A 16,107-nucleotide genomic window follows, 5' to 3' on the forward strand; every position below is an offset into this window, starting at 1 on the left:
ACGGATTTTAACCCAGAGGATCTCCAGTTGTCCACCCTGGTTGCCAACATCAGTTTGCAAGGACGTGTATCTATCCTTAACATAGAGAGTTACACCCCTGCCCTTGTATCTACTCAGTCTCTCCTGTACGGGGTATAGCCATCTATACCCATGGTCCAGTCATGGGTGGAGTCCCACCAGGTCTCTGTTATCCCTGTGACATCGTAATTATTTGTGTTAAGCAGGAGGACAAGTTCCTTCTGCTTATTCCCCAAGCTTCTGGCATTCATGTACAGGCAGGCAAGTGTCCCCTTGAGAGCTCTTGCCTTGCCCACAGGTTGTACCAGGGCTGGGGCAGGGGTGGGCTCCCTTAAGTGCCTTGGCCTGCTGGTTTTGAAGGGTTGCTCAGCGAGCCAGCAGTGGTGATAGTCCCTCTGTCCCCCAGCAGGCTTAGTTTAAAGCCTGGTGGAGCTGGTCAGCCAGTCTGGCTGAGAAGAGCCTTCTCTCCAGCGGAGAGAAGTGGAGGCCATCTCTTTCCAGCAGCTTGTTGCCTCTCTTGCCAAAGAGCAGGCTGTAGTCATGGAAGCCAAAGCCTTCCTGATGACACCAGTGCTGCAGTCTTTGGTCCACTACCTGGATCCTCCTCTCCCTGCTGCAAACCCCCACACCAAGGGGAAGAAGTAGAATTGGAACTCCTGAGGCAGCTGTCGGAGACCATAAAGACTAGGGAGGCGGTAGTCACGAGGGACCTAAACTACCCTGAAATCTGCTGGGAGATGCAGACAGCAAATTCCCACCATTCATACAGGTTCCTATCCCGTGTACAGGACCTCCACCTGACGCAGGAGGTACATGGTCCCACTAGGGGGAATGCCTTACTGGACCTGGTATTGGCAACAGGGGATGACATGGTAGGGGACCTACAGATCAGTGGTCACCTGGGGGACAGTGACCACCAAATAATAGAATTCATCGTAAGGTGTAGAGTGGGTAAGGTAACTAGTAGGGTGGAAGTGCTAGACTTCAGGAAGGCCAACTTCAGTGAACTCAGGCATTTAGTCAATGATGCACTGCATAGTAAGAGAATTGGCGAGATCCAATCCTGGATACATCTTGAATAAGAAGTAATCCACATCTTGCTCCTGTGGATCCCCATCCCCCGACAAACTTAGTTTAAAGCCCCATCCCCATCTCCTGATGAACTTAGTTTTAAAAGCTTCCTGCCAGTATGCCTTGCTGGGGTCGTTTAACCCCAGTACTCTTTCCTGCCATGGCAGGGGGTCGAACTAGATGTTCTACTCAGGTCTCTTCCAACCCTAGAAACTATGAAACTGTGTATTTTCAGTTATTGACAACGGTGTCCCAGAAGAATATATTGCTCTTGCAAGAGCTTGGTCGATTTTCCCCCCCCCCCCCCCAATATTTAGGTGTCATCTTGTCTATAAATGAAGCTACTGAGAGCCTTTAGTATACAGGTGGTTGCAATATTTAATTACTTGAGGGTGTTGATTGGGCAACCCTTTGTGATGCTGATGTTATAAAAGAAGCAGCAGTAGGAGAACTTCTGGACTGAGAACATTGGAAAGAACTACTTGCACTTTCATCATCATGGTTTACCTCCTCCTCACTTACACCCATGAAGGATTTTTTTAATGTCTGCAGGACACTTTTTACATACAAGGATGTGTTTGGTCATCGTAGTAGCATTTGGAAATGCATGTTTCATTTGACAGTATTTGTAAATTGCATTTTTTTTTCCCCCTCAGAATAACTTGCAGTGTGGAAATGCTTCCATATGCTGGAAGTTAGTCACACCATTTTACTGAGAGCTAAAAAAGAAAAATGTAATTTAGTGGCTAGCTTGCATATATAAACACTACTAAATTTTGTACAGGCTGTAGCTTAATGGGTGGAGGAGAGGCCTCCACCAAGTTAGCTGTGAACAACTTCCCTGCCCTGCAGGCCTCGCCTCACTGCTAAGGTTGAGTGATTTGATACAAAACATCAGAATTCAATTATGAATTACATAGGTTATGAAAATATACTAATGAAGCTAAAATATGATTTAATATACTGAATTCAGAGAAATTTAAACTCTAACCTTTCAATAAAGAAGTATACTTTCTTTCAGCTCCTTTGTGCTGCTTCTGTACTTCTGTGGATCTCAAGGTCACAGGGCCAGGAGGAGGCAGGTTCCTTCCAACTCCAAAACCTTTTAGACTTGCTCTGCCTCCTTTCTGGAGGCTTTTGAGCAACAAGGGCCATAAGCTTCTTGTTTCTAATCTCTACAGAAATGAATGGATGCTTCTGCCAGTGTCCACTCCCAGTCCTTTGAGGCTAGGCAGGAGGATAGGAGCAGATCCACCAACCTCTAGATCAGAAGTCAACAACAGAGGAAGTCCACAAGCAAAGAAGGCACTGAATCCTTCTTCCTTCTCTTGTGAAAATGGCAGTGCCCCCCTGGGGGCAAAAATGCATTTTGCTCTCGCATTTGGGAGTTGTACTGTACTGGTTGTCCTTGGTGTACGGGAATTGTAATGACTATAGTAGATAGTCTTACATAAAAGTCTTCCTATTACATAGTTATTAGAAAACATTTTGGGGGAGTAAAATGTAGCAATATATGAACATCTTGTCTTAAACGTTCTATTCATCATTCTTAAAGAAAATATTTCAGAAGAGGATTTTTTTTATTTTTCCAAAAATTTTCAATTTTTCAGAAAAAAACCCCAAAAGCCCTTGGGGTGGGGTGTGGGGGGGAATTTTTTTTCCCCAAATTTTTTTCTGGGTTTTTTTCCCCCCCTCCCCTCAGCCTTCACATCTTTAAACGTGTGCTTGTGTGTACTGTCTACTGTTGTTGAGTACCAAAGTTATCTTGTAAAAGTGGTAGAAATGGGCCTGGGGGTCAGTACACTCGGTCTTGGAACGTATCCCTATTTGTTACATTGTAAAGAGTTATGCAGCATTTTCCAAGAACACATGTACAGCATAAAGCGAGGGAAACAGTGATGTGTAGAGGGGGCCTAACAGTAGACCGTGATTTTTTTGTTGTTATTGTAGAAAGGCTCAAGGCAAGTATGGACCAAGGCACAGGTGATGTGTAAAGTGATGTATAAAATATATTGGGGAAATTGGATGCTAGTACAAAGGAATCCAAATTTGTGGTAACTTTAATGGCAAGAAGCTAGAAAAAGCTAGAGCTTTATTTAATTTGCACCTGGCTGTTTCATCTTTGCTCTATCCATCACTTCATTGGGTTAAACAAAAAGTAACTTAATCTGTTATCTTATTAAAAGTAGCAGTCATGGCAACATGGCATTTCCTGCAAAATGGTTGGTTACAACACACTTGATTTTCCTTTTCTTTCAGTGGCCAACACTGGGCCAGTTGGTGTTTTCTTCTATAACACAGAAGTTGAAAACTTTTAAGCCAGATAAAGAAATGGATTTGGAACGACTTCATCTTCACAAGCCCTTGGATTCCACGTGGCCAAAAGTGAATAACCAGCTCCTGTCCATGCTAAATAAGCCAAGCGACTCCCCGTTCACCTTGTTACAAAGGGAACTGTTTTGCATTATGAATTTGTACAAAGACTTATTGTACCCTGAAAGAGCTCCTTTAGGGAGTGGGGAAGAGATCCGTCAGACTTACTGCCTGCATGCACTGAATCATGTCCTGAAGGCTAATGCCCAGGTCCTCAGCAATAATGCCAAACGAAGAGACCAAAAGCTAGGAGTTGACACTGATGATTTCAGGGATCAAGGGCTCACTAGACCAAAGGTAAGAAGGCTTAATTAGTATAATATTTTGCAGTCTGATTTTGTTATGCCATACAGATGTTTCTTCTGCCATTATCCCCAAGGTGTCAATATGCTCCCAGGCTTATCTCTCCAGACCCATTAATCATGTCTTGAAGCTGTTTGACAAGAAAGAGCAAGTAGCCTAGGAGAAATGATAACTTTGAAAGTTTTGTGGTCAAACTAATTCCATGGAGAGCTGTTTGTCTGGAAGAGTTTTTCTTGTGCCTTCATGAGATTTGATTTCTCTTCTCTTCCTTATTTTGATCCCACTGCTTCTGCACTAGCAATACTGTAAGGACCTTCATGTTTACCTCCCTAAAACTGATGTTGCCTGTGCTTTTGGAGATCAACATCTGTGCAGGCGGCTTCTGAGAATTGTTTGTCATTCCTGTGCCCTGTAGGGACTGCTCCATATTGCTCTTCTTCCAAGATTTAATGAGTCCCCAGTTCCTTCCCTTGCTTCTTCAGGGCTGTTGCAGCTGAAAGTCATGCTGTGCTTCAGTCTCTTGTTATACCACACCAGATATAACCTGGTAGCAAATTTCCCTTGCTTTTATTGCATAGTTCTATCACTGTGGCAGCTAAGAATCAGCAGGGAGTCTCTTATATTGAACATAGTGGATCTAGTCCAATAAGCTTAAGCAAAGCTGCTTTTCACTTTCAGTGGCAGTGGGGCTTAATTCAGGGCTAGCTGTCTTGTCAAATTGTCCTTTTAATAGGGAGCTTGCCATTGATTTACAATCTTGATTGATGGATAATGCGTTCAGTTTGCAAGTAGCTTCATTTAAAAGGTCCAAAGTTGAACTGTCATGAGAGTTCTGGAATATGCCATGCATCTCTTTAAAACTCCCCATTTTGGCTTTTCCCTTTGCCAATGTTATTTAGGTTTAATATGTAAGTAGTTTGAGTGCTTTGTGCCTTAGCTTCTGCAAGAACCAAAGTTAGGCCCAAGTGCAAACCCAAACAGTTCAATGGCAGGTGTATGTGTGTGGGGGAGGATTTATTTGCTCAAGGAGAACAGAAGTATCTCCCTGGTGGTAAATCCTCCAATTCCGTATCTTCATGATGCACTGGGGGTATATGCTAACTTGTAACACCTTTGTCCCAAAGCAGCCACCCCAATCCCTGGTAAAACAGAATTTACCAGGGGCCCTTATTGCTTTGTATTACACTTCCTTTTTCCATCTGAGTAGCTTATACTTAACTTGGTAACAAGGGCAGCTAGCAGGGAGTCCTATTTCTGTAAAAGGGCACCTTAAAGCACATTGCTGACCTAGTCTTGGGTCAGACTAGGTCAAGCCTGTCTGTTCAGTCATTTGGCAAGCATGATAGCCGGGTTTGGAATTTATTTGTGGGAGGCGCCTACATCTAATTGAATGGTTGGGAAGTGAGAGCAGCAGCACTGTACGTAAAATGAAGTGCAAAAATATGTTTATTCATGGTGGATCCGTCCCTTCTCTAGAGAGGACATCCTTTTCTAAAGTAACCTTTTTATAATTGTTCTGGTCCACACAGGTACTGATAGTGGTGCCTTTCCGTGAATCAGCCTTACGAGTGGTGCAGATTTTCATCAGCCTTCTTGAATCAGGGAGCAAAAAACAAATAGATGTAAGTAACAAGAAGCGCTTCAAAGGAGAGTTTGGTTCTGATCCAGATGAGAAACCCCCCAACCTGAAAAGACCTGAGGATTATGAAGCTGTGTTTGCTGGCAACATTGATGACCATTTCAGGATAGGTAATAGCATGTCGGAGAACTTATTTTAGCTTTCAAGACCAGGCTGCAGTGTTTATAACTTATTTCTAAATTTCTTTGAAGCCTAAGTTCCACTGACTTCTAATGAGACTTAGGCTCCTTAAACCATGCTGGAGTTGAAATTTGTGCATTTCTGTTTTATTATTTTAAATGTAATGTTCTTCAGGTTTTTGGTTAAGGTCTCTTGCAGGCTCAGATCAAGTATAATTTAAAACCTTTTTAAAACCTTTTAAAATAAACCTTGTAATGAAGCTGGGGAAGTCCACCTTGCCATAGAGGATGAAGGACTTGATATATATATTTGACCTTTTTCATCTCTAACCACTAAAGCCTGGATCCTAATCTTCCTAGTCTGACCATTTACCAACTGGTTGCCTCCAAAAACAGTTGTTTGGTCTCAGAGTGATCTAGTTCCACCACAGGGACGTGCACAGCTCTCCCTATTCTCTCTGCTCTGTCCTGTAGCGATCCAGCTCTCAGAGAGGAGACATCTGCTGAAACAGTGCATTTGACTGACAGCAGCACTGACTTCAGTGTAAAAGTGGAGCAGGAGTGGGCAGAGAGGAAGGATGCATATGCCTTTTGCTGAAGTAGTCTTGGCCCAAGAAATGGGGGACCTGGGCTCTGCTCCCAATGCTTTTGATGTATGTTATTCAATGACTATGTAATGCAAAATGCATAAATATCTTTGTGAGCAGGGGTCAGAACCCCTGGCTCCCTCCTTCCCTTTCATGGGGTGCCTTCCAGTAGTAGTGTGACCACAGTGCTGTTGGGCAACAGGGGTCCTTCTTATCTAGTTCTTGGCATCAGCACTGAGCTGCATGCATGAACGCTGCTTCAAATAGTCTCTCAGTGTGGTTATTCCCCTGCTAAGGAACTGGGATTTACAGAGACCTTGTGTTTCCCAGATGGAATGAATCATGGCAGAGCTTAGGTGGAGTTTGAGGTCTGGTTTGCCTTTGAGCTTTTGTAATAACCAAACTCTAGGTACCTGGGCATCTCTTCATGGTTAAATAGAGGCAGTCCTGCAGCTGCTGTATTGACTAGAATAAGACCACACTTACTGTCCTTAGATGTCTAAAAGCCTCAAAAGAGCTGCTTTTAGACATCTAAATGACAGAATAGGATCTGGGCCTATGCTCTAGGCAAAATTAGTTTTGTTCACGCTGAAGCTACTGAACCATAGTAATCTGAAGAAAATTAGAAATTTACTAAGGAGTAAAGTAATTTTCTACTGCATTGCATATAATTCAAGCCGAGCTTTTGTGCATGCAAAAGCATGGATGGGGAGTGTGAATGTTGGTTGAGCAGAAAATGTCAGGACTGTTTCATAAATTGTAATTTCATGCTGGTTTGGTAACTTGGTATGTAGAGAATTAGGTTATGGCTTGCTTCTTAGAGCTACCATCATGAGTAGGTGGTTTTAACTTGACAGATAAGAGGCTTTTAAAATTATTGTCCCTTGAAAGATAAATTGCCATCCACAGATGTTTTATAACAGCAGGTAATATAGGCAATTCCCTAGCAGTTCCTGTGTGCGTCTGTTCCACTGAGAGTTATGCTGCTTTCTGCAGCCAAGGCATTCTCTTCCCAGGCCAAAATCTGTTTGACCTACCACCTGTGAAGAAACACAGGCCTGCATAAAGAGGCAACCCTCATCACTGTCATAGACTGGGAGGGACTATGTAAGGTCATCTAGTCCAGTGCTCTGCTTAACGCAGGATTGTCTCTGATTAAACCATCCCAGCCAAATACCCGTCTAACCTGCTCTTGAAAATTTACAAGGATGGAAATTCCACAACTTCTCTAGGTGGCCTGCTCCAGTGCTTGACCACCCTCATAGGTTGGAGATTAGGAGAAACTTTCTAAATTTCCTCTGCTTTTGCTTGAGCCGTTAGTTGTAGTCCTGTCCCTTTGTGGCTACAGAAAAGTCTGTCTCCATCCTCTCTCTTACTACCCTTTTTTGGTATTTGAAGATTAATGTTACAGTCTTCCCCCTCAGTCATCTTTTCTCCAGACTAAATAATCCTAGCTCTTTCAGCCTGTCTTTGTATATTATGCTTCCTAGGCCCCTAACTCATTTTTGCTGCTCTCCATTGGATGCTTTCCAATCTGTCCACATCCTTCTTGAAGTGGGGGGGCCCAAACTGCACACAGCACTTTGAGTGAGCCCTCACCAGTACTGAATAGAGGAAGCATCGCTTTGCTTGACTTGCAAGTGACACTCCTGTTGATATAACCCAGTATGCAGAGGCAGATGTCTGTAGGCTTTCTTTTTCCCAACAAAAACACACTGACTTATAGTCAGCTTATGGACCAGTGATGTCAGTGAAGTTTCTTTAAATTCTTGTTGATAGGAATGGGAGCAGAATTGTTCCTTCTGTCTTTGAAAAAGATTGACAGAAGGTTTCTTTGTATTTTAGTAATGTCTCTGATGACCGTATGAAGACGGTAGGGGTGCACCAATAGAGATTTTGGGGGCTGATACCATAGCTGATATTTAAGGAGGCATATTGGCTGATACTGATCTGATACAGCTGCCTCCAGGTGGTAAGTCGCTTGTGGTAGAAGGGAAGGGGCATTTGGGGGCAGATCAATGCCACCACGGTGAGGGAGGAAGGAGGCAGGGACAGGCACTGCCCAGGTGGGACGGGGCACAGGAGGAAGATGCAGCTCCTGGGGGAAGGGCACAGCTCCCACTGCTGCTTGCACCCCTTGGGGGGGAGGGGATGTGCCCCCGGATGTGCACGGGGTGGGTGGGCTAGAACTGGCATTGCATGACTTCTCAGTGGGGGCTGGGCTCGGAGTGGACACCAGGGGTGCTGGGAGGGAGCTGTAGCCACCCCAGATTTGGCCACCGCTCCACTCCCAGCCACACACCGCCAGGTGTAGCCTGGCTCCCTGTCCCTTCTCCACCCATGCGCTGCAGCCCCCACCCAGTGCCACCGGTGCCCACTCCAAGGCTCTTCCGGTAGGGGTGGGCTCGTAGCGGGTGCTGGGAGGAGGCTACAGCCACCCCAAGTTTCACCACCACTCACCAGCCACCTGGCGCAGCCTTGTCTCTTCCCGGCATGTGGGTGGAGGCAGGATATGGAGCCAGGCTGTGCCTGGTGGCATGGGGCTGAGAGCAGAACAGTGGTGAAATTTGGGATGGCTACAGCCCCTCCCAGCACTGCCAGTGCCTGCTCCGAGCCCAGGCTTCATTGAGAAGAGCCCCATGTAGTGCTGGCTCCAGACCACTCAGCAGCCTTGGGCACCCCCCTCGCCCTCCCAGGGTACAAGCAGTGGTGGGAGCCGTGTCCCATCCCAGCCCCCCAATGAGCCATGCCTCCATCCTGCGTCCCTGTCCCCCGGGCAGTGCCTGCCTCTGCCCCCTACCTCACTGCAGGGGTCATTGATGTGCACCCCAAATCCCTTCCCTCTCCACTGCCCTTCTGATTTTTTTACCAGCTGGAGGCAGCTCTTCACGCTGCTGGCTTTGCTCCATGCTGCTCTGCGGCTGTGTGCAGCACAGGCATTTATTGGCCAAATTATCAGCCCCATTGGGCTGATATCTGATACAGCAAACTTTTTTTTATATTGGTACCAATCCAATATTAGACCGATGTATTGGTGCATCTCTAGCAATGCTCTATCCAGTCTTCTTTAGACGGAAGAAGAAAAGAATTGCAAGAAATCTCGGAAGGAAATTAGCAAGAGGCAGAGCTGTGCGAATAATTGATATTTTATTTTTGGGGGAGGGGGGGTTGTTTATTTTCTGGCCAATTTGAAAAGAGTGTATACATAAATAAAATAATATTTCATGAAACAAAATGTTGTTCTTTTGAACTTTTAAAAAATTGTTGTTAAAACTAATATGAAAATGAAACATTTTCATTTCAAAACCTTTTTTTTACTCTTCTGGAAATTTTTTTAGCCTTTCTAACAAGACAGTTTACTGAAATTGGCTGGATTCTAAAAATGGTGCCCCAAATCTGTGTTTCTTTCAGTGAGGAGCGGGAGAGGGTTTAAGCCCAACATCGCCCTTTAGATGAGTCTTTGAGGTTGGGAAGGAAGAAATCTGATCAAGATACCAACATGTTATGCTTACTAAGAAAACATTTTTGGTTGTCGTTGATCAGGGGTTGCTGTTCTTCAGAAGAGTATGCGATTATATGCACCATTTTACTCTTCTGATATCATCATTGCCTCTCCCCTTGGTCTGAGAACAGTTATTGGAGCCGAGGGAGAGAAGAAGAGGGATTTTGACTTTCTTTCATCGATAGAAATTCTCATAATTGATCAAGCAGATATTTACCTGATGCAGAATTGGGAGCACATTTTGGTAAGTTTTCATAAATATTGCTCTTGCTCTTTTGGCATATTGTGCCACATACAATAAACAGTGTCCGAACTCTTTCTTTGCCTCATGCCTAAGAATTTTTTTTATCTCCTAAGAATAACTTCTTCAGAGTTTTCAGTACTAGCTGGTCCTGTTGCTCTCTAAATCTTAGTGCTTTTCATTTTCATAACCCATTTCATCTGAAGTTTTCTGAGGACTCTTGCAACAGAGTTGACTCCTGGAAAGGAACAGATTCCTTTCCTCACCTCTGGGAGGGAGTATGTCATACAACAGCTTACAGCAATACTGCACATAAGTTGAAGGAATTATGATTGTATCTGTTTGCAACCGTTATGAACTTGGCAAGGAAACTTCCTTCTCTCTGACAGAAATTAGGTGGCATGGGTTGGCAAACACAGGGATATTAAGACAGCCCATCAAGAAGTAAGTTACTATGTAAAACATTTTAGGGGTCTCTTCAGAGTTGAGAATATGCATTGTTGACAGTGTTTAGAAAGAAGCAAACAAGGTTTCTGTGTGACTGCTGATTTGAAACACTCTACTAAAGTATCTCACTATGTAATTTAATGAGATATAAGCTCTGTAACAGTGTCAGCGCAAGAGTGTCAACATCAAACAATATCAAAATGAAAACCTATCAAAAGTATTTCCCATGGGCACAATCCTTTGACAGTTCCCTGGTAAGACATTGCACAGAGGGGATGGCACCAGACCTAAGACCACTTGAGCGCTCTCACTGAATGCAGAGGGCATTCCATTTGGGCTTTCTTGATTTCAGCAAAGAAGTTCTGGAAATGACCCCAACTTTTGAAAAGGGGAATTTACCATTTTCTCTTGATTCTGGCTCTTGAATTGTTCCCATTATGAGACTGCAGCTTCTTAAGTCCAAGAAACTACTGACTTCTGATTAAATCCTGTAGGAAAAAAATGCCAGTAAACTACTATTCACTTGATGACTAAGCAGAAAGCCATTTCTTGGGAGGCATGGATATATTACATTGTAGACAGATTTGTTCACCTCTGCTTACTTTATAGTGCAATTAACTTACTTGCTGCCTATATGTTCAAGGTGTAAAATTATGTGCCTGTTTTCTTTCCATTTTTAAAAGCACCTGATGAACCATCTTAACCTCCTGCCTCTGAATCCCCATGGTGTAGACTTCTCACGAGTGCGCATGCTGAATCTCAATAACTGGTCCAAGTATTATCGTCAGACCTTACTGTTCAGTGCTCTTCAAGATCCCCAGATTAACTCTATCTTTAATAAACATTGCTTCAATTACCGAGGGCAGGTAAGTTCACAAACCAGCTGTAACAGCCCGAGACCTATGAAGAATATGCTAAGTTAATCTTCAGCCTGGGAAGAGTAGCAGTAGACACTTTTTTTATTGTTTGCACAGGTGCTAATAGTTTATGTAGCCTGTATACTTCAATTTTTAAATTCATGTCATTGTGCACCATTTTCTAATGGCTTCCTGTTCGTTGACTGAAGGAAGCAGTCTGTCCCTTGCAGTTTTTGATTTTACGTGTTAATTAAAGGGACATCTGATGGGACAAAGTTTTTTGTAAAGCTTGTAATCAAGTAAGTTTTTTTTTTTTTTTTGGTTTTGCATTTTACAAACCATACTGATTTTGGTTTTATTCACTTGAGTGGAATTTTGGTTTGCAAAATACACTTTTTTTCCTCTCGTTTGTAACCTGAACACTGCAGAGTTGGACTAATCCGTGGGTGTGACAAAATGAAAGGTCTACTTTTGCTGTTCAACATAAGGAAAGGCATAAAATAAGCAGTGAGTTATTTCTGCTGTCATATCAACCTAGAAGTCATGTCACGTAGTTACCAGATGTGGCCTAGGCAAATGCAAGCAGTGTTCCAGTAGGACTTTGTCTTGTTCCAAACAGCCTTATTGGTTGTCTGTAGATGTGAGTCACTAACTGAAAATTTGACTTGGCATGTGAATGCTTTTTTAAGTGCAGAGAGTGTTTTTGTTTCATTACTCCCCTAACCGTCCTGACTTCTTCTTGCAGGTAGCTGTAAGGAATGTACCCATGATTGGCTCGATTAACCATGTTGTGGTACAGCTTCCCCACGTTTTCCGGAGGCTGGAATCTGATAGCCTAGTTTCTGTCATAGATGCAAGGTAACTTGTCATTGCGACCTTTTTGCTGTGTCCCCATGCTTGCAGTGTCAAATGTGGTGCTTGTTTAGTGGACTCTTTTTTTTAAGAAACATTTGGATGCTTATCTTGCTGGGATCCTTTGACCACCCTAGCTGATTTCCTGCCCCTGGGGCAGGGGGCAGGGGGCAGGACTCCATGATCTTCCAAGGTCCCTTCTAGCCCTAAGGTCTATGAAATCTATGAATGTAGCAGATTGTCTAGAGCACAGAGTCTATATGCTGTTTAATTGAGGGGAAAAAACCCAAAAATAAGTGTGCTTTTGTTGTTCCTCTGATGCAGTTTAGATGCTGCATATTCTAGCCCTGGTTTCTTCCTTTTGCTGAGTCCTCACTTCCCCTTTTAAAAGAGAGAAAATGATGCTGTGGTGAAGGTAGTATGATGGTATTGTTTCACTACCATAGCTGTGAATTTAAACTTCTTCAAACTGGCTTAAGATTTCCAGGCTTGAAGACTTTCTTGATTGTGACCTAAAATAATAGAGGTTTTGTTTGATCAAAACCTTTTTATTCTTAGGATCATTTATATGATGAAAGGCTGAACATTCATTTGATTAAGATAGATTTGCATTTTCCTACTTCAGGTTCCAGTTCTTTATTGACAAAGTGCTGCCTGAGTACCGCGATGCAGTCATGTCCCATACCCTTATTTACGTTCCATCGTATTTTGACTATGTCCGTCTTCGCAACTACTTCAAGAAGGAAGAGCTGAATTTTACATACACTTGTGAATACACCAAAAAATCTAGCATCTCCAGAGCAAGACAGTTCTTCTTCAAGGGAGAGAGGCAGTTCTTACTTTTTACTGAGCGCTTCCACTTTTACAAAAGGTAAGCCCTGGGCCATCTTTTGATCCAACTTGTATGCACATACAGTTCTGGGGCAGAGCCTGGCCCAGAGTGAATTCTCTAGCCTCAGACTTGCACTCACTTGCGCTGTTTCATCTGTCTGTCAAATCTGTTTGGTGTTTTTTCAGTTTGATGTAGGAAATGTCTGAAATGCTAACCTTAAAAAATTACAGATATCCCTTTGAAGAATTAATGATGCCTTCAGGCTTGTAGTTTTCCAGCACTCCTAACTCCCAATGAAGTCAGAAGGAATGCAGCACTATGCAGTACATACCTAGCTATATATAATATAGTACCTTTTGCCACCGTTGGCGTCTGTGTCAGAATAATTTCTTTTGCCTCTGGAAAGGAACAAAGGACTTTGTTCCAAGACAGAAGCACAATCAAACCATTTTCAGAAAGACCAGAAGAGGAGCTCCTCTTGAAACTTCTTGTGGAATGTAGTTTGGCAACACATAATTACTGAAGTAGGATTCTAGTTAGGATTTCAAGGCTTATGGGATCTTTTACAGAGCACCAGTGACCAGGGTCTGTTTAAATCACATTTAAAGATGGCAGCTGTGGCTGCCAGTGCTTTGAAGCATTGCCTCAAGAAGAATGTGCTATGCAAATGGGCAAACAATTTTTGTATATGTATGCATATTCATGTGTATGAATGTTGAATGCGCCCACAAGAAACTAAAGCTACTTTTTGCTGAATCTGCTAATAGTAATCAGTGCACAGTTTTACTGTATGTTCACAATATAGCCTGTGCTTGCCAACCTAGCAGTACCTTCCCACACTTGCGGCTGGAGTTGTTAATTTCTGAATGCCCTTGGACAAACATAACAATATGTTCCATGAGTATCTCTGTATATATGAATGTATTTTATTTATTTATTTCACACAGACAAACAGATATCTTTGTAGGTCATTTGGCATTATAAAAATGGTATGGAAAACAACTTTCCTGAATGTAAGGTAATCACTTCTAGACCCTTTGAATTTTATAGTATCCTGAAGCTGTCTCCAAAATCATCTTGCTATTCTGAATTGAACAGCTCTTCTAGCAAGTTTTTTAGGGGTTTTTTTCCTTTCTTTTTTTTAAGTTGTGTTTCCATACTCTGGACTCTTGCTCATTTTTAAAATGTAATCTTTTTGGTTAAATCACTATTCAAAGTAAAAATCCAGGACTGACAATAATGCTTAGCACTTCCTACTGCATTTTAGCAGGCAAAGTGAATACAGTGGAGCTCCCTTACAAAAGAGACTGAATTCATCAAGGAGCTTTACAGCCTTTAATGAATTCTCCATTCTCAGTTCCTCTTCATTTGGCATGTAAATGAAATGTCAGAATTTAGAACTCCAGACTTGCTGGCTCCCAAGTCTTGTGCTTGATACTGTAAGCCCTGTGGTGACTATTGTAGCATGTGGTGTGCCTAGTCTGACAGTCCATCTGGTCAGTCATTAAAGGATATTTTTTCTCTTGACCATGATCTGGAGGGGTATGGGGAGCATTGCAAGTAAGCAAATGTTGGATTTTTAATAAACCCCTCAATATTCTGCCCTGTAAGCAACAAGTGTAGGTAGTTGGAGCTTACTCAGTCCTGACCAGAGTCAGGGGGAGAATGATGACTTTCTATCAAAAATGCAATTTTTATCAAAATAGCATAACTTTGGAATGGGTTTTAGATGGAGTTCCAAAAAGTCAATGTGAGTTTGGGAGCTGATGGTGCTGAGCACTTTGCAGGTATTGGGCACCTTCTGCAAGATTAGACTCTTAGTTCTGTTGTCACAACATCCTAGGTTTAAGTGGATGCACTCACTTTCTGAGTTGAGGCATGCAAGAGGCTGAAGGCCATTCTCTTAGTTCCTACAGATTCCAGTGAGAACTCTGAGCTTCACAAGATTAAGCCTCTAATATACTGCTTCACATTCATAGGTGCATAGATAGCAGATACCAGTCACTGTGACAACACCTTTTTTCTTTTAATACAGATACACAATACGAGGGATCAGAAATCTCATTTTCTATGAGCTACCAACATACTCCCATTTCTACAGTGAGATCTGCAATATGATGAAGGCCACTAACAATGGAGAGGAAGCTACTTGGACATGTACTGTTCTTTATTCAAAGTATGATGTGCAGAAACTGGCTGCTGTTGTGGGTATAGAGCGTGCTGCTCAGATGCTGCAGTCTGACAAAAGTGTGCACCTCTTTGTTACTGGAGAAAATGAGTAAGCAAGCCTGTGAACCACGCTGTGTGTATGGACTTGGGTCTTTTTTCCTAATACACTTTTTAATGTTGTTTCTTAATATTAAGTGTTTTAATGAATTTTCTCTACCTCCTCCTCAAATATTTTCCTGGAACTAATTTTAAAGAGTTAATTTGTAAATTTAAATATTCTGATTTAAAGCAGTGATGGAAACAAAATAAGCGTATAAGATTTTTTCCTCCCCACCCCTTTGTTGAAGTCGGTGATTCTCAATCAGTGTGCTGAAGCACCCTGGGGTGCCATGAGATCTTTTTGAAGGATGCCATGAGGTGTGAGGAGATGAGCAGGTGCAGGAAGGTAAGTGCAGACTCACTGGCTTCTGCTCCACCCCTACTGCCCAGTGCCTCTGAAGAGGTAAGCACTGTAATAAATTTATTTTTTGGTGCTGCTCATTTCACAAAGTCATACATGGAGGTATTTTGCATCAAATAAGGTTGAGAGCCACTTGTTTAAGTGAACAAGGTAGATTCCAGATTTGAGTTTGAACTACTTTTCCGCAATGTGTTCTGTCTGCGTATTTACTAAATGGTTCTGGTGTGAGAAGTACCTTCTGTCAGATCACTTCAGTCCCATTTTTCACATCCTCTGTCAGAGAATCTCTGCTTTGTTTCAGCGAAGGCAACTTCCATTTGCTTGTTTCGCAGGAAGGTAATGAGAGTGCATCCAAAGATGTTCTACCATGCTTATGTTCCATGTTACCATCCGTGAAAGAGAGGTATAGGTGAGCCTTTTGACAGGGAACCACCTATAGTCCAAGCATATAGTTGCATCAGTAGCCTTGAAAAATAGACTGGGTTCCGAGCCCAAGGATCTGCCTTTTTACACTAAATGGTCCCCACCTTACCCTACCCCAGTCATTCTCATCTAGGGTGCCACAAAGTCCTTTTAAGGGTGCTGCACAATATTGACACAGTTATGTATGCAAACACCTACACATAATTGACATGGT

The 16,107-nt window shown here is 42.8% G+C and overlaps 1 protein-coding gene across 3 annotated transcripts in view; it reads left to right on the top strand.

Moving 5' to 3' along the window:
- DIEXF (digestive organ expansion factor homolog (zebrafish)) overlaps positions 1 to 15,316 on the top strand; it is a 28,148-nt gene extending 12,832 nt beyond the window's left edge. The window contains exons 6-12 of one of the 3 annotated variants that reach the window (XM_019516401.1): positions 3,349 to 3,759; positions 5,295 to 5,514; positions 9,654 to 9,856; positions 10,984 to 11,166; positions 11,903 to 12,015; positions 12,635 to 12,880; positions 14,877 to 15,316. In XM_019516401.1, coding sequence (XP_019371946.1) covers positions 3,349 to 3,759; positions 5,295 to 5,514; positions 9,654 to 9,856; positions 10,984 to 11,166; positions 11,903 to 12,015; positions 12,635 to 12,880; positions 14,877 to 15,123 — 1,623 coding nt within the window. In that variant the 3' untranslated portion in view covers positions 15,124 to 15,316. The remainder of the gene's footprint in view (positions 1 to 3,348; positions 3,760 to 5,294; positions 5,515 to 9,653; positions 9,857 to 10,983; positions 11,167 to 11,902; positions 12,016 to 12,634; positions 12,881 to 14,876) is intronic. The other 2 variants (XM_019516403.1, XM_019516404.1) reach the window with 2 other exon arrangements.
- The last annotated feature ends 791 nt before the right edge of the window (positions 15,317 to 16,107 follow it).

This window comes from Gavialis gangeticus, unplaced genomic scaffold (genome assembly GCF_001723915.1).
Source record: "Gavialis gangeticus isolate Ggan-Ray unplaced genomic scaffold, GavGan_comp1, whole genome shotgun sequence".
Taxonomy (NCBI): Eukaryota; Metazoa; Chordata; order Crocodylia; family Gavialidae; genus Gavialis; species Gavialis gangeticus.